The following is a 19,098-nucleotide window of genomic DNA, read 5'->3' on the forward strand; positions in this document are numbered from 1 at the left end:
CTCACCTCTTTCCAAAATCATTTAACCCGCATATTCCAAACCTATTACAAATCCTCCTGGGCATGGAAAGACTATTTCAATACTTGGTCTATTGCTCCCTTTTGCATTTTTGCAGCTGTAAAACTGAAATATTAGGTATTTAAACGCTAGACACATTGTTACTGTTCAAAGGCTATAGTCATGCAAGGAGGGATAGAATATCTTAAATTTCATACAAGACGTAAAAATGACTTATTCCCTAGTAAATCTGACCTGGCAGAAGAATGGTTTCTCACATTCCCCATGTCAATGCGGTTTTGGGTGCTTCCAGCTGGATGTAGTACACCGGTCACTTTTGAGATTACATATAGTGAAAGCCACTTCCCTTGTCATTTGTCTGTCCTATCAGCTGGGAGCAGGACGCTTATATTTTTATTATTTTTCGGGGTTTGTTTGTTTTTTTTGTTTTTTACTTGATGAGACAATCTTCAAGCCATCTGGGATGAGGAAAAGGACAAGAAAAAAGCGCAAACACAAATCATGAAGTATATCAAAACAGTGTTTAGAATAAAAATGGTGAGTATTCTGCGTACATTGCAATAAAGGTCATAGGCATTTACGTGTAACAACACGCGATGTTACCACACAGCAGAGTGGGAGACTTGGAGGTTGTCAGTCAGGTAACTGGATTCCTGCTGGGCCTCAGATCCGTCCGCATCTGGCGTGAAGTCAGCACCCTGCAGCCGGTTCGTCCAAGATTAGGAGAGAGAGATCTCAGCCCGGGTCGTCTGGCTCTACCACCCACGTCCGGCACGGGAAGCCAGTGTAGTCCACGTGGTTGTAGTCCCGATCACGAGGGTACACAGAACGAAGGTCCCGGACACAGTCTACTCCAAAAGGCACTCGGCAAAAGGAATCAGTCCTAGCGAGCGCACAAAGATGACGTCACTCGTGGGGCACAGCTAAACACCAGGCGAGCCCAAACGGAACACCTAGGGGCTGCGTGAGCACACAGAAGTGCTCAAAAATGTCCCAAACTCGCAATTCGGCTAAATGGAACCATTAAAAAGTACCAAACCATGTGGACTACACTGAGTGTTCCGGAGGGCGCAGCCCTGGAGGCAATGTTACGGCTAAGCGACAGTTGCGTTCCAAATGAAACTGTCTTCTCGGTCTTCGCAAAATATTTCTGCGGCGGCTCAGGCGAAAACATCACAGGGCAGTGTCGGGGCCGTGCTTCTACTGGAGGAGCAGGAAGAGCGCAGAGAATCCCAGATTACGGTGCAGTGTTAATGTGATTTTTGGATGGCTTCTGTTTATTGGCTTGGTGATTTCCCACAATGGGAGATTTTTTTTTTATACAAAGTTTTTCATACTCCGTTTCTGTTTTGACGCTACCTGTGATTAGTGTCATTCATGTATATTTGTTGCTTATTATGAATTCTCAATCTCCTCCTCGCCTCGCAAAAAAAACTGATTCAATGGATGAGGAATCTATTCCCAGACACAATAAATGCCTAACCTGCTTGGATTGTAATGACAAACTGGCCCCTGCTTCATCTGGCGAACTGTCAAACCTGCTTAGAAAATAGTTAGCCCTTCCCAGATATTTATTTTTATCTCGTTTGTCTGTAACAGTTGCATCATTCTGGCATGTAGCATTTAAGATGGAGACTGAGACCCAGACAGCATTAGTCTTTTGAAGTAGATTCTAATTTTTTCATTAGAGATTCAGAAGATGATCAATATATTTGTCATCAAAGCAGAGAATTGAAAGAAAATCTGTATCATTTCAATGTATAGAACACTGATCTATTGATCAAAAAATCCATAGGGCATCTGAAGGTAGAACACAGACTTCTCACCTGTTCCCGGCTTTATAAGCCCCTCTTTTATACCTGCTTCAGGTCAGTTGTCTGTCCTACGTTGTGGGAGGACCATTTTTAATTTTTACTTATTTTATAACAGTGCCAGTCTTGGTGTCCGCCAGCCGCCATAGCGCCGCATAACCTCCACTTGGGACCTGCTCTAATGCCATCTGTCTGATGTACCACCACCGTAGACACATGCATTCCTCTCCCCGCACCACCCTTCACACAGTCGCGTACCTGGTTCCCTCTGAAATCAGAATCCGAGAGCACGCACGTTTCCTCTCTGATGCAGCCACCTCCCTTTCGATTTCGTATAAGCAGAGGCGCTGGTGACGTCATCACTGCACACCAAAAAGCGGAGCATCAGCCGAGACAGGAAGCTGCTGCACACAAATGTATAAGAAAGAAAAGCTGCAGATTTAATTTTGTGCTGGGGGTACAGGGAGGTTATTTTGAGTCGGGATTAATAGTGCTGGAATATTTATAGTCTCTTTATTGTTTTTGCTATTTTTAATCTCAATCTCCTCCCCCCCCCACCCCCTCCCATTCTGGCAGTAAACCAGTTTCTCTTTGAAGACCCTGGAGTCGGGCCAAAAAGGTGTGCTGTTAAATCCAAGCATCTAAATTGTATGGGCTGTAGCGGGAAAAAACTGCCTGTGGGTTACCCAGGAAAATTGTCAAACATGCGTCTGGCAAACTGTTACAGGAAGTGCCTAGGCGGATGTCAGTTCTTCAGTTGGTTTAAAACCTCCATGGTAGTAACATTTAAAGAACCCCTGCAGTCTTCAAGCAAACGTCCCAGACGCGTCAGATCCTTTGAAGCAGTCAGATTTTTCTGGCCGGGACTCCTTAACAGAAGTTCATCAAATCCATATCTGCACTCCTCCTCCGACAAAGAGGTGATCAGAGAATATCACTTGCGCTTTAACCTTGAATATTGGCAAACTGATTAAAGAAATAGCTTGTACCCTAAGGTTACCAGAGAAAAAGGAGGGCATTATTTTTTTTTTTTTTTTAATATGGCTCGAAGTAAAAAGCCAGCACCTTTCCAGTCAATGTTTTAAAGGATTTAATTGCAAGCGAATGGAAATATCTTGACCGCAAAAGCAGAACTATGCATAAATTCAACAGTGTACCCGTTTATATCAGAAGATTGGGGAAATCCCAAAGTAAATGCCACGGTATCTAGACTCACAAGGACAACTATCCCTCCTAAATACATTGCATCCTTCAGAGACCCTATGGACAAGAGAATTGATGACCTATTGGGGCTGTATTCCACTTAAGGAGCTTCCCTCAAGCCAATGATCGTGTCAGCTTGTCTATTAAGAATGATCTGGTTGATCAGTGTTGATCAATGATCTGATTTTTGTCTAGTGTTGTTTTTCCCTTATCTCACCCTATCCTTTTCAGAGAACCAATAAAGTTAACGGGAAGGGACTCTTACTGTACAAGCACTTGCTGAACAGTGATCACATAAAAGGAGTACATACAGACAATCAAACCCTCCCAAGTCCAACATTTCTGATTTGGCCAAAAAAGGTATCCATTTCCGAGAAGAGCAGAAGTTAAAATTTCTAGGTGTTTGCTCCAACTCAGAAAGAGTTGTTGTTTATTCGCCTCATGACAAAAGGAACAAAATCAGAAGCTAAACAAGGTAGATCTGCTTTAGTCCGGCACCAGCAATTTCTATTCTAAGCCTGATTAACTACAGTAAAGCCATGGCTCTTTTTACCCAATATAGTTGAAAAACTATTTCCTGAAGCTCAAGATCTATTGCAATAGAGCAGTTTGTAAAGCTAATAATTTTCTCAATCCCTCAAAAGAAGACAATGGAACTATGGTGGCATACATCAATTGTCAAGACTGGGCAAAAAGTCTTCAAGGCTCCAAAGAAGTCACCAGAGTCCTAAGATGGGCAAAACAGTATTTTCAAGCAATCTCTACTATTCATATTGCAGAAACGTAGTTACAACTGCAGACTGCCTAAGCAAGAAGATGATAAAACCGAGATATTAGTCTCTGGACCAAGAAATGTTCCATCAGTTCGGTCAAATGAGCTCAGCTGTAGCCCCAGCATAGCCCAGGAAAATCTAGTATACAGATCTCTGCAGGATATTGGTTGACAGTCTTAGGATTCTTTCACCTACTAGATCTACTTACCCAGGGTCAGTGTGGCATCAGAATTTGCAACATGTCCCTTACAGCATAATGATTGAGGACTTTGTCAAGGAAATACTCCTCAGCTAGAGTGCACTACAAAATCTGCAAGATTTCCCATCTTTGTTGCCAGAACAATATAAAATATTTCATGTTGACACTTTTTCCGTAATTATATTTCTACAGGAGTCTAGACAAGTCTGTCAGTTCTCTGAAAGTTCATGTCAGCCCTGAGCATTCTCCTACTGTACTTAAGCCATTTGCTATGAATCAATATGTTTATTGTTTCATGGAGGGATCTGGGAGGATTAAAACAACGATTAAAGACCTTATTCCACCATGGAACTTCAAACTGGTGTTGGGAACACTGACTGCACCGTCAATTGGGCCATTGGCTTCTGCTGAGCTGAAATGGCTGGCTGCAAGTAGAGTCTGTGAATTGAGTACCTTCTGATGCAACTTCCCATACTTTGTGGCTCATCAAGATATGATTGTACGGAGTGGTTCCTAAGTTTCGCATCAATGGGGTGTCAAATTTACATATTAATCAGGACATTGTGGTTCCCTCATTTTTGTCTAAATAAAAAGATTGCTATACAAGAGAAATTGCATACTTTGCACATTGTAAGGAGCTTATTTTTTTTTTTTTAAGGAAGACGAATAGGTTGCAACCAGGATGCCTATCAGGTTCTAGGGAAACTTCAAACATTAAGTCACAGCACGCTCAGCTAGAGCTTTAGCAGCAATGTGGTAATCTATGCATACACTCATCAAACACTACGAGCTAGATCTCACTTCTTCAGATGTAATTTTTGGGAGGATGCTCATGTAATCTTCCCACCCCATTAAAGAAGGGCTGCTCTGGGACATCCCCATGTCATGCAGTGACATGAGATGCGAGAGTAATGGTAAAAAAAAAAAAAAATCCTTATGTTTTTTTTTATTATTCATTTCTTGTAGTCCCTTCGTGTCTGTGCAAGCTTGGTTCTCTCCCGGAGTAACCTTCTACTTCTGATTTCTTTCTGTACTTTTTTCTTTCTCTTTGTCCTCTTCGCTATGAACATGTCTGTGAGCCTGGCTAGACAGACAATTGCACTAAATGCAGCCTCGAGCCAGCTGACTTCAGACCTACCTCAAGCTGGGAGTGGCCAAAACACCCACTGTCGTGCACTGACATGGAGGGACAATGAGTAATGAAACCATTTGTAAGGGAAAATGTCCCATTTGTTATTGCACTTTTAAATATAAAAATATTTTTGTGAGGGTTTCCTGCTGTGGACATTCTTGCACAAATGTGCTTACACAGTGAGCACAAACATGAAATAGAATGATTGTACTTTTGTGTATTAAAGCCATGTTTAATTCGCACTGCTCTGCCATAAGATGCATCCCACCACCGAAAGTAATCTTACAGCTTGTTCCCAGGCATGGAGACTGCAAGTTATCTTCCATTGCTCGAGGGTGTCTCTTAAGGCATAGTACTTTTTAGAAAACCTGGGCCATATTGTGTTTGCTTTTACTAAATAATTATTTTTTTCTGCACCATCATTCTTTAAGAACCACAACTGAACATGACCAGAGGATCCTTGTTCTGTTAATACAGTAGTAACATAATAGATTTGATTGAGGACATCTGTCCATCTAATTAAACTCTCTTTAATGATATATTCATTCTTTATTGATAGTTGGAGTTCTATTGAGCCAGAGATGTTCGTATGAAACTTTTTTTCCCTTTTCGATTGCACGCACCTTTTTAGGACCACTTAAAGCTGGAGAACCGTGTATTACTGACGCAAGCTGAAAATTAGGGCCACACACAGCTTTCCTTTTTCTTTTCTTTTTTTTTTTTAAATGTGTTTTTATTTGTCATATCTCCTTTACAGAGACAATCAGTCCAGAAGAAGAATACAAAATTGCCTGTCTTCTTATGGTGTTTGTGGCCGTTTCATTGCCAACACTGGCTAGTAACGTGATGTCGCAATACAGCCCTGCAATTGAAGGTACAGTAACAACATTTGAAAATGTAAAACGGCCAGCCCTTCAAAAATAGTCATAAACAGTCTGTGTGTGACAAGTCTTTCTACTTGTTTTGCTGATTCAGAATCAGTGAGGAATATGTATTAGGTGCAGCAATTTGCTCTAATAAAATGGGAGCAAACATTTTCACATACGTCCATTTACCTCAGCTGTGTGTTATATATATATATATATATATATATATATATATATATATATATATAATATATAACTTTGTACATTTACAACCTCTTTGGAGACGGGTTAAAGCCACCACAGACCTGGCGGATTTAATGCAACGCAAGACAAAAACTGCACTATTTATAGGTACAATGTTTAAAGTAGTAGTTCCTCCTGGCCGTCTGTGTGTCATGGGGTCGACGGAGCTGAACCGCATTCATTTTTTACTCCAGAGACCCACTGCTTCCCGAGATACTTTCCTAGTATTAAAAGTACCTGCGTCACGCGTGCCATGCGGATGCTGCGACGGATGACATTGTGGCTTCCTATTGGCCAGCATAATGCGTTAGATTTAAACACCATTTTGTCTCCCCTGTAGGGGATGCTACCGGAGGCATCTACTCCGAGATGTATCTCAGGAACTAGGGGGTGTGGAGACGCATGCTATGTAAATAAAACCACAAAAATGGCATGGGAAACTGCTTCTTTAATACACATCTAATTCTCTCGCACTGCCCATCTCTTCACCCTGTCTTGTAACAATCCCTAAAACATTCTGTGGCACAAGTACAGCAAAGTTGGAGCAGAGTAACTTGAGATATTGATGCAGGCAGTCAAAATGGTGCCATTTGAAGATAATTTTGGAGCAGTGCTCCATCTTGCAACTCTGGAAATATATATCCCCCCGTGTTGAACCTGCCGATATTGAGATTTGGAACAGGGGGGGGGGGGGTAAAGCTGGTGAACAGAAAGTACATTTTAAGGCAGACCTGCTTATTGCCAGATATGCAGAAACTAAGAAACTTCACTACTTTATTATTCCTAAATGCCTTTGTTTTTGCCGGTTAGCTGAAAATAAGATACGTGTAAATGAATCAAAATATAAGATCCTTCCTAATAAATTCTACATATAAAGAGTAATTTATTTAACAACGCATTTATGGATCAATTGTTACTTACAATTTTAACATTGCATTCATCTGTTTTTAGTTATTAAATAGAATACTCATACCACCAATTTGTAATTGTCAACAATAAAGCCGAATTTGCAAAGTTCTGTACACAGCAGCCAATCAAAGATCGTACTGAAAGGTCGTATGTGAAAGCTCATTTAAATTTGGTGAGTAACAAGCAAAGGTTAGTTCCAAATTGCAGCTTGGCTTTTAATTGACATTGTGAAGAGGGTGCAGAGTAAAATAAGGCCATTTAGGAGCTCAAGTATTTGCTATGCACCAAAAAAGGTTCCGGGATGGAGGACAGGATCTAATTCATTGTTGTCTCAAGTTACTTGACTCTACTTCTTCTTTTTTTTTTTTAATGAATTTAAAGGTCACGTTCTTTTCAAAAGCCAACACAGACATCTTTTGATAATTAAAAACAGTTGTGTATAGTCCAAGCTGAATACAGCTGGCACACGCTTTGGTAAAGAAGTAAACAAAATTAGGCAAATTAATCAAAGTTTCAGTCTGCATGGGAATCAACCCTCTATTAGACTTTCTGATCCAAAGTTCTCCCTAATCAAGCTTGTTGTGCTTTCTTTGAAGTTGCAAAATATTTCTTTACAATAAATTGTTGTCTCTGTTCTTCTCCAGAAGTAGATACTGTATGTAACTAATAACAAAGGTCAGAGCACAAGATTGTCCCTGAACAGAAATAGTAACAGCATTGTGTTGGCACATGTCTTAGTTATGCCCTGTTAAAGTATTACACAGTCCCACGTACAGAGTTGTTTTGTAAACCACTTACCAGTGTAATTCACTTGCACAAATGTCATAGTTCTTAATGTGATACATTCCCATCAGTGCTTTCCTTAAATTTAAGGTTTTCTTTTCATCGTGGTTTATTAATTGCGTGTCCCCACAGCCATATTTATTTCTAACGTTTATATAGCACCCTTATCAAGGGCGCTGTACATTAGACAAACAATGGTGGGGTTATATGTGAAACATTTAATGTGACGGGCATAGAGTAATTGTTCATGTCTGTGGTGAACAGGGGTGGGAACATTGTGGTCGGGTTATGGGTTAGGTGCCTTGAGAGCTTGGTGGGGTTCAGGTCTCTGGATTTAGTCTTGTTGGCCACATGGTGATTGGTCAGACAGTGGGGGCGGTTGGTGAGCTGGGGGACTTTGGAGGGTTTTTGAGGGACTTTTGGGAAGGGTAGGTGAGATCATTTGGGATGAAGAGTAATTTTGCTGACCACAGCTCCTCCTATTGTATTCTATTTTCAGATGAGGCTCTACATCTGAACAACTTGCTATAACTATTTAGGTGATTTTTTGCTATTCGCCATTCTTACAAATATGTATTAACCAATCCATATATCGAGGTAGAGGTGTCTGTACCATGTTAGCCGAGCTTAATAATCAAAAATGAAAAGACAATACCGTTCGTTGTCCAACTAAAATTTTTTATTTGTGCGAGCTTTCGAGATATACTGATCTCTTCTTCCGGCTGTGTTACAATGAATGAAGCCAAAAAAGGGTTTTTACTTTAAAATAGTGCATACTGGAATGTGATCTGTGATTGAAGCTCATCCCTCCCCCCTGTGCAGTATGCGTTTTGGAACTCCGAGACCGAAGTTTCATGAGTCATTACTGACACAAGTGAACTCTCTTCACATGAGTGCTAAAGGCCATGTATATACATACTGCGCTATATGAATGCACACAGCGGTCTCCTGCACATACAAATACACTATGTAATTCCAATAGGGACCACATAGTATCTATGCACACTTAGTTATGCAACACCCTCTTATATTTCTACACCTACCCACACCACTATATACACGTCCCCTCCACACACACCTTTTGTAAAACGCTGTATACTCTGTGGGCGCTTTACGAATTTATATTTACACACAAACACACACCCTCTTACATCACTTACATTCAGGGACCATTTAAAACCTCAAGTCATAAAACGCATAATGGTATCGTCTATTCGTTTTTGAATATATATTTATTTATATTATACACCTCCAATAGTGATTGGATATATTCCTCTATATCTACCTTATATCCAGGTATTTTTTTTTAGCTGCCTCACTGATGGTGATTTTAACATCACTGTAAATAGTTTCACATGTGTCGTTGTTTATGATTAATTAAAATGTTATTGTTTTTTCTCCTTTTGTGGGAGGATAATTGGTACCATATACATTTGGTTTTTGGAATTCATGAAATACAACGGATACCTCCTCCTTTAAGAATAAGGTTAAATTATTGAGTCGTATTAAAACGCTATATACTATATATGTACCTTGAGTGCAAACTATAGGTATCTTATGTGAGTGTCTTACTCTACATACATCGTGGCTTAGGAGAGGGATGACCAGTTTTGAAAGAGTCTGGGTATTGTCTGCTGAATAGGGAGAGGTTTAAGGAGGAGAGTTGGGGGAGGGATTGTGAAATGGGGTCAGAAGGGAATGTGGTGGGATGGGAACGTTTGATGATTGAGAGGAAGTTGGGGGGGAAGGAGTGGGTAGTGGTAGTGGATGGAGAGGGACGCAGTGGGGAAGAAACCACATACAGCAAGGCCCCGCTTCTTGGCGCCCCGCTTTCCGGCGATCCGCCAATTCGGCGGTACCAAGAAAGCGGCCGCCATGTCTGCGCATGCACAGAACAGGCCAGTCTAAGGTCGCGCATGCGCAGAACTGGCCGGTGCGAGGTCGCGCATGCCCTTAGAATGGAACCCGCTGCATGCCTGGGGCCCTCCTGTATGTTAATTTATTGTGATAAGTAAGAGGCAAGGTCAATGGCTGAGGTGGGCTTAGGAGAGAGAGCTGGGGAGGGTCATAGAAGATTGTTTAGGTGTAGAACAGTTGGCGTGGGTGAGGTGATGAGGGTGTTCAAGTATATTTGTTTTTGTGATTTGAGAGTGGAGTTGTGTTGGTGGTGGAGGGATTGGGAGGTGGCAAGTGCGGATGTGGAACGTAAAGATTTCCATGATCTTTCGGCTGTGTGAAGGGAGAGATGGAGTGTTGAGTTGGCAGGTGAGCAAGTTGAAGTGACTTGTGACGCACAGGCTTGGGTGGTACAATTGAGTCAAGGAAGGGGGATAATGCAGTTTAGGGTGGATAGGGCAGAGTTCAGTGGGAGAGGGATTGGGTGGGGCTAAAGGGGAAGGTGGAGAGGTGGTAGTGATCAGCAGGTGGGACAAGGATTGTGGAGGGGAACTCGGCGCGTGGCATCTTGACGTGAGGATAAGGTCAAGGGTGTCTTCGTGTATGTGGTTAGGGAGAGATTCAGTGAGTCTAAAGGAGATGAGGGGAATGAAGGCCAAGGCAGAGGTGGGGTTGTCGAGGTGAAGGTTAAAGTAATCGAGGTCAACGAGAGGGGAGGGGGAGAGGGAAGAGAGGAAGCAGTCGAACGCATTGAAAAATATTGTTGGTGAGCCAGGGATTTATTAATTATGGTGATGGGTAGGGGAAAAGAGTAGGCATGACATTCAAAGGAGGGGAAGGGAGAGTTGGTGGTAGGTGTCCAGGATAAGGAGACAAGGAGGCCACCTCCTCCAGTGCTGGTATGATGTGGGGTATGGATTAAGTATGATTGCGTAGATAATTCATATTGCCATAATTGGATCATTTTATAAGAGAGTAGGAAAGAGGCGCGCAAGGTAGTTCTTGCTCAACTAAATGAAATCACAAAAAGGAAGTCGAAACAAAGCTCAGCAACTAGAAAAAGCAGTGGTACTGGTATTGGAATAGACTACAATCGTTTTTCCTCTTCTCTCACGTAACAATAATGTTAACCTTAAAATTACTGTCAACCTCCATTACAATAATAAAAATATTAGAATGAATAAACAGATTACACGTTCTGTGTTATTCCTAGGACTAAACATCTTGGTTATATTAAAGATATAACTGTTTCACCCCCGATTCCCAATACACATCATCCCGACTAGATCACTTTCTAAAATCAGTCCCTCATAGTGATTGTCTGGCCTTGTCCCTGTTCCCAGCATCCACTATCCTCCCATGGTCTTGTGATCTCACAATATCTCGTTTCTCACCCAACACTGTTAAATTACTTACAAAAGTTTTTTTTGGCCAATCTAATTGGTTTCCTTAACTGAATGTAATCGTGCTAAAAGTAAAGCGTTGGCTACTGTTTTTTTGGTAATTGTTTCCGATTTTTACAACCTTCTTTTTGGGGGATGTTAAGTGTTTTTTCTCTACCCTTTTTCCCACCCTGTCGTTATTATAGCTGATGAGAGAGGAGGTTTTGCCTGTGGAAACTTTTGCTGGACACTGTGCAATCACATAAAAGATAATAGCCAGAGGAAATCTAACCCATCCCAAGTCTCTCTCATCACCATGTTTACAACCCAACTCCCCCCAAAAATATTTGGAAAGATCTGTAGGTGTCAGATTTTGGTCCAAAAAGGCATCAATCACCTAGTTGTAATCCCTGAAATAGGTCATTGCCATTGGTGCACTTTGGTCATAGCAGGGATTGCACCGTCAAACATGTCTCTTGGTATTGCTACACTTTTATTCCAGAGACTTGCAATAAGTGTTTGCACAGGCAACTCCCCTTTATCTATATTGGCTTTTATTGTCTTTCTGATAAGGACAGGATTGGGTGAGGGTAGTGGAAACTCTTTAATAACCAACACTACTTAAGTCAGAACCCCCCCCCCCCCCCCAAAAAAAAAATTTGTCCGATTTACAAAGAAACAAAAGCAGGCAAATATTTGCTTTCACGTGATTGTTTGTTTAAACGAGCCATTTACAGCAGGTTGTTACATTTTTTTTTAGAAAAAGGGTTTTGATCAGCTACCAGTTGGGATTGCCCTGTTTTAAAGCATATACTGTATAAAGTATTGGGGCATGATGATGGACATGCTTGTTCCAAAGTGAATGGTGCTTTGGTGTTGATAAATTGGCTTGATGCTATAATTAATTCAAATAGCAATAAAGATGGGAGACTGCCAATCTGCCAATTTAATTTATCAACACCATTGACTGGACTGGTGCCTTATGCTGGAAGGTGTCCTATGGCAGGGGTGCGCAAACTGGGCGGCGCTTAGAGGCCACGCGCTCTTCCCCAAAGCATTTCAATGAAATGCCGGGGGAGCGTGCGAGAGTCCTCTAAGTCCCTTACCTGGTCTCCAGCGGCTTCTGGCAACGTCACATGACGTGACGTCAGAAGACGCCAGCGATCATGTAAGGAAGGGTGGGGGGGCGCTAGCAGATGGGGGCACAGGCGGAAAAATTTGCGCACCCCTGTCCTATAGCAAAAAGACGTAGCCCAACTAATTTGCCTTCCGCCCAAGGCTTGCCAGGGGAAATAACACAGCAATTTAGGGGAAAGCTTCAGATTTTTTACTTTTGACCAGATGCAGAGGATTTTTTATTTCTTCTTGCAGCTCCAGGGAATGTAAAAACGAGTATATCTGAAGCACCGCTTAATAAATATGGGCCGTAGTGTTTTTCATATTTTGCCATTTATGTTGTGGTTTTATGAATGTTCTAAATTCCATGCAATATGAAATGCATACTGCTTTTTTTTGCAGGTGACTTAAGTGATCATATTGTAGTAAATTAAGTTAGAGGCCTACATTCATTAATGTTTAGTAATTTCAGCTGAGTTACAAATTTCGTAAGGTGTCATGTTTCAGATTTTGCATCTTAATTCTATGTAATTCAAGAATGATCAATCATTTGACTGTGTGTGTATAAAATGAAAAGTAATTTCTTAAAACTTTTTGTGTGCCTATTACTTTAAGTCTTTAAACCGTTACATTGCCATATAGTGTTTGAAAAGCATTTACTTGTACAGATTTGTGTTAACATGTCAAATATCGTAAGTGCAAACCCACAATATACTAACCAACAATTTACTTTTGGTTATTAGGTCATTGCAACAATATACATTGCTTGGCAAAAGCTATCAACCAGATTGCGGCAGCCTTGTTCACAATTCACAAAGGGAGCATTGAAGATCGTCTTAAAGAATTCCTTGCTGTATGTAACTCTCATTGTACAAATAAGGTTTCAGTATTCCCCCCCCCCCCCTTGATTTAACGTGTATCTCTAATATTGTTATGCATTTGCATTTTAGATTATTACTGTAACAGGCTGTGATTTTCTGTGCAAACCAGTCGCTATACTGTAAATATTGGTTAATGTGTTTTGGAATCTCTACCGGACACTTCTACTCCTCGGATGACCTTGTCAATTGTGTAGGCACATCTTGTCCATATTAATTAGTCTATGGCTTTTTGATGATAAAAAGTATATTCCAGGTGGCAAAAAATAGATATCTATAGATATAGATATTGATAGTCTCATTGATTGCACTAGGAGGATATTGGTTTGAAAAATGAACATACTGCCTCTGTTTTAAGAAGTCTTGCTCTGTGACCATAACCCCTTGCAGACTTTCACTTCATATCCAAATAAAATTCACACTACAATAGTGATCATTTAATAAACTATTTAGCTGAGCTGCTCTACATAAGCTATTTAGAAATAGTCAATGTAATAGTACATTGATCAATGAAGACTGTTTTTGGTTGCTTTCGTTTACTTTTATGTGTCGGCTTGACTTTCCCAGAGCAGAAGAGATGTTGGTCTTGCCACTAAAAGTCTTGGTTGACTTTCCTGTAAATGTGCAATCAAACCTGATGGCCAAGAAACACCACTGTGCGAAGAATTTTAGGTCTAGTTTGGTTCCCTAAACAAATTTAGCCATGCTAATGGTCAAGATTTGGCTACTTTCAGAAATTAATGACACGTCTAATGTATTGGTGTCCTCTGAATGGGAAAGTGTTTCAGTCCAAGTGTTTTCTTCACCTTACCCCACCCGGACTTTATCAAGAGCCAGTAAAAATAAATGGCTCAATGGTGCTTTGGCTGTGTGACAGTGACATCGGACAAAAGAATATCCAGAGAAAATCAAACCTCTCCCAAGTCTCCGCTCACCATAATAACATTTCAAAATACTTATAGGTGTCAGATTTGGGTAAAAAAGTAATTAATCACCGGATGTAACCCTTACACATGTCCCAAGTATTAGTGCACTTTGGTCCTAGCAGGGATTGCCCCTTTACCAAAAGTGCCTACGCTTGTGGTTGTAAAAGAAAAAGCAATTATGTTCTTTATATTCTACTTGGTAGTAACAAAGTGAGAGGGAGTAGGTATCATACCTTTTATTGGACCAGCAAGTAGTTATGTTGCAGGCTTTCTACACTCTTGGGGTTCTTCATTGGGTCTGGCAGAAATACAGAAACAAAATATTATATACAGTGTATGTAAGAGGGATATCTGGTAGCAATGGATTTTGAGAGAAAGCGGACTATAAGATAAGGTAGCAACAGGTAGCCTAGTGTGAAAATTAACAGTAGACATAAAAGGCTTTTCTCTATGGAAATAGCCTTTATATTTGACTTGATGTGCATTAATGCAAGTTTAAACTCCCTTTTCATATCGGAAAAAAAAAAGTGCCTTGGTCAAGGTCCTCCTTACCTACTGTACCAGTGTATGTCAATGTTGATGTTTTATTATTGGGTTCCGACCTCATTGTAATGTGCTGTGGAATATGTTGGCACATTTTAAATAAAGATGTATGTTCTACTGCAGCTCGCGTCTTCCAGCTTACTGAAAATTGGACAAGAGACTGATAAATCAACAACAAGGAACAGAGAATCGGTTTATTTGCTGTTAGACATGGTAAGTTTACAAAATGAGCAATATGGCTTATTTCAACAAAAATAACGCTATTGTAAGATTCTTCCGATCCACCATATGGTTCCCGTAATGTACTGATGCCAGCCTTACCGTCCCCAGCGCAGTGGATGAAATGCAGAAAAGCTGGGGGAGGTGGGTGCTGCGGGGCGTCCATTCTTTTTAATGTTACTTCCCACAGCGTTTATCCTTCTAGGCAGCGATCGACTGTCGCGGCCACAAGAACAGTAAGGTTAACTATATCTGTATTTGCCAGACATTCTTTCATTTTCACAATATTTGCCCCTCACTCCTACTGTTGGAAAACTTTTAATACTTATTTGCCCATCTCTATGCTATGTTAAGTTTGGATTCCAAATTGTGGCATAATGAAGCAATAGTGACCTGTTTGGATGTCTTCACCCATCCCGTTAGGGCCTGCTAGATTAGGAAGCCAGAGTGATCATTTTTTTTTTATAGAGGTAGTTATATAGTTATGTAGCCCGCACAGAAGAATTTAGAGCAGGCCACTAACCTGTCAAGTTTTTAGGGCAACACGTACCTAAGCAAGTTGCCCACGTGATTATTAGAGCCAAGATAATTAGGTTAAATAATTCCTGAAAAATTGGTCCATTGGTGACTTCTAAACTATATGTTGTACACTATATCTTAAGTAATTTATGTTCAAAAGTGTATATATTTAAATGGGATGGGGATGGCAATGTCCCTGAACATTATAAGAGCCAGTACAGTATCGTCCCTTATAACGTTTACGATCCTCGTACTGTTTTTGGCAGTTCTCAGGATGTGTGAACGCTATGAGTGAAAGAGGATAACCCTCTTCCATGTCGAGGGAAGGATTGCGGCCACAGGATCCCTACCCAAGCACTCGCATGTTTGTCCTAGATGTCCTGTAGCGCACTTGTGCCGCCAGGCTGTCGGTGATTAAAGGGTTCAACAACTTGCAAATGAATCTAGTGGCAAGTTGTGAAGTTTTCGTTAAATTGTTTTTTTTTTTTTTTTTATACACTCTATTTGCAATCTATATATTTTTTCCTTTCAGATTGTGCAAGAGTCACCATTCCTGACGATGGATCTGCTAGAGTCCTGTTTCCCCTACGTCTTGCTGAGAAATGCATACCATGCAGTTTACAAACAAAGCGTCACATCCTCTACATAAATATTTTCTTTGTGAAAACTCAGCACGCGTTTATGTTGCCTCAGTTTTACCTGAAAGCTGTGGAGCTGTTTTACTTAATGGTCTGGAAAACAAAACACACACACAAAAAAAAAAAAAAACTGTTTTGTGACTTAAACGCTTTCTCTATTCCATTGTCTTTTTGACCAGTGGTTACTTTATGCAGTTGTACTACCAGATAAGCTTGGTTGATTGCACTTCACTAAAAAAGGGTTTAATTTCTGAACGGTTGCATTCAAGAATCAAGAAAAGGAAAAACACTACTTTGACTCTGTGTTTTTTTTTTTGGATATCTGATCATGCAAAATATTATTGCTTGTTTATTTCCAAGAAATGTATTTAGTGATTATTTTAGATGGTGGTATAGGTGACATCTGTGTGTAAATTATTTCATATAGGGAGGGTTATAATCTGTACCTTTTATGTTCTTATTGATGGCAATTTGGATAGGTGATTCTGTGATTTCTGTGGAGTAATTGCACCATTTCTACATGTTCCTTTTTCAAAACATTCTCCAAATTAAATTCTACAAAAAAAATGCAGTGTTAACATTTCCCGATGTTATTGGACTTCTCTGCATATACAATATAGAACTCCTCTTCCTGATATTTTTAAGCAGCAGCAAATGTTGTTTGTAAAAAGCATAGTATAATTTTTTTTAGACTAACTTTCATGGTGCCCTCTTGGCATTAACACTACCATTGTACCCTGATTATATGGTATGATCAAACATTCTTATGCATTTATCAAATGTTGATACATTGTTTTCCCCTAACCACTTTTATATGTTTTAACTTTTTGAAATTCAAGTGTAACTTCCATAACATACAATAAACACTAGACTGTATCAAACAATATTTCTGTTTTCATAGTATGTATATTTGTAAAGCCGGTATGTGTATTGATTTTAATGAATAGTCGTAATAAGGTGTAGGATGTGATGCAGGAAGAGGGAAGCAGGGAAGTAACCAATAAAGGCTTATAATGACTTATTAATTACAGATGTATGTACTAATCTATAAGTATGTATTAGATGAGAAAATTCGTCTTTGGATGGGTATGATAACAAATAGGGATTTTTCAGTTGTTTTTATCATGTGTATTGTGTGGGCAATGTGGTGGTAAATATGGGAGAATAATGTGCTTTCTTTATGCATTGTGCACCTACTCAGGATGTGAGGCTAATTTTTCAGCATGTTTGGTGTGACTCCATAGAGGTATAATACGGACATACAATTAATCTCAAGGGGTCCAATAAGGGATATTAGGTTAAAGTATTTCTTCCATAGTGGCATAGTATTGGGACAAGAGCAACAAAGTGAGATAATGTGGCAGGATAGCCACAAGGTCTCACATTGTTAAATTTTATTTATTGTTAAAAACATCCCCTCCACAGATATTGAAGTACCAGCAAAAAAAAGTTTAATCATTTTCTTTGCAAAAAGTACATACCTTATGAGCACTTTGCTAACATTAGTTCACATTTAAGTTCATCTCTTCAGTTATGTTCAGCTTCTTACTGTAGCAAATAATAAAGCTTCTGATTTGGGTTAAAATGTCGGCAAGTAATAAAATCTTTTTGATGTAGCGACTTGGCTGGAAATATTTTCAAAGGCTATTTGAATTCAACATTAGTTTTCCTCTTTAAATGCTGTAGGAGTTGTACATAACTAAATGGTGGGAAGCAATGGTTGGAGGTCTCCTGAATAGCTTCAGATGTTTTCACATCTGCCTTCTGGAATAAATGGCCATCTCTGGTTACACAATCAAACCAGGCACTTATGTTTTGACTAGACAAGTTTGCGGTTACGTATATTTCGGCGCATGTGGTACAGTCAAATCACGGGTGGATATTCACCTATATTGCTTAAGAGTTTTTCACACAGATAAGATTTCTAGAGGCCAACATTCTGATGCTCCAAGTTCAACCCATCTCCACCCTGATTAACCAACTTTTTTGTTGTACAGGATTGGAAGTGAGGGAGGGGTCCTCCAGAGCTGAACTGCACAATTTTCAGCTCCGGACACCCCTTGGTTCATCAGATACTGGCAAAGTTACTTGTGATTTTGTTTTTAAAGTTTTAGTGGGCACCCAATAAGAAACCCACCGACGTTGCAGATTTGTATAGGCCTGAGATTTGGCAGCAATTGTAATTCCCTTTGAGGAAAAGTTAAACCCAGTAACTTCACCGGTAAGTATCTCGTAAAGTAGGGGTTCCCGTAGCGGAAAATCATGGCGTCTGGCTCGGGACAAGCCCCTGCCCCCCTCTCACCACTGATTTTCCCCTCCCCCCACCCGTAGGAGGAATTGTCCCAACTGCATGGGGATAAGTGGAAATTCTGTACTTTAAACTAGTTGTGCTGTGGGGTAGTATTTGTAAAATTAAGGAACCACGAGACCCAAGTGTAGGTCTGGTTAATATAAAATGTCTGACACTGTTGGTTACCTCCCCTGACGAAACGTAACCGTGATTGGAAGCTTTTTACAAATTAAGTTGGATTTGTTTTAGGGGGGGGGGGGGGGGTGAAGGGGTTGAATAAAATTTGAATCCTGCATGTCAGTATTTAAGAGTATGTTAAAAACCATTTTTGGGATGAATGTTTATTCTTTTTGTGTTTAACCTCCTTTTAATCACTTTTTTGATAAATATTCTTAGTTCAATGTACTGTAGTGCGAATGATTTATTGTTGGAGATATGCACGGTTATGCTGGTTCCAAATACAAATGTTCATGCGAAAAATAGCAAACACATTGGTGTCCAAAAGCATTGTGCACCTAGTGGCAATGAGGACATGAGGCTACTTGTCAGCACACTGTATTTCATGGGGCACTGTTGAGGTTTTTTTAATGTCATTCGCTTCGTTGTGAAAACCGCCTTTGCATATTTTTTTCCTTTTTCAGTATAAACCTTTGTGGAATTATAGCAGCAAAGGATGAGAAATGAATCTCTGTATGGTGCTTCTAATTCCCAGAATAGTGCAATGAAGGCAATATAGCCCAGGAGTCAAGGGTTG

General features: G+C 40.2%; 1 protein-coding gene and 1 long non-coding RNA gene across 10 annotated transcripts in view; one reads left to right on the forward strand and one right to left on the reverse strand.

The window, feature by feature from the left end:
* NCKAP1 (NCK associated protein 1) overlaps positions 1 to 16,940 on the forward strand; it is a 110,642-nt gene extending 93,702 nt beyond the window's left edge. For all 9 annotated transcript variants that reach the window (XM_075608874.1, XM_075608876.1, XM_075608877.1 and 6 more), the window contains 4 exons: positions 5,894 to 6,010; positions 13,075 to 13,184; positions 14,802 to 14,891; positions 15,949 to 16,940. In XM_075608874.1, coding sequence (XP_075464989.1) covers positions 5,894 to 6,010; positions 13,075 to 13,184; positions 14,802 to 14,891; positions 15,949 to 16,065 — 434 coding nt within the window. In that variant the 3' untranslated portion in view covers positions 16,066 to 16,940. The remainder of the gene's footprint in view (positions 1 to 5,893; positions 6,011 to 13,074; positions 13,185 to 14,801; positions 14,892 to 15,948) is intronic.
* Positions 257 to 14,882, reverse strand: LOC142499486 (uncharacterized). The gene is made up of 4 exons (XR_012802687.1): positions 14,688 to 14,882; positions 14,369 to 14,433; positions 2,088 to 2,233; positions 257 to 476 (listed from the first exon to the last, which is right to left on the reverse strand). It is a non-coding gene; the product is annotated as an uncharacterized LOC142499486 (long non-coding RNA).
* Positions 16,941 to 19,098: the final 2,158 nt, after the last annotated feature.

The sequence above is a fragment of the Ascaphus truei genome, chromosome 7 (assembly GCF_040206685.1).
Source record: "Ascaphus truei isolate aAscTru1 chromosome 7, aAscTru1.hap1, whole genome shotgun sequence".
In the NCBI taxonomy this organism is placed as follows: Eukaryota; Metazoa; Chordata; class Amphibia; order Anura; family Ascaphidae; genus Ascaphus; species Ascaphus truei.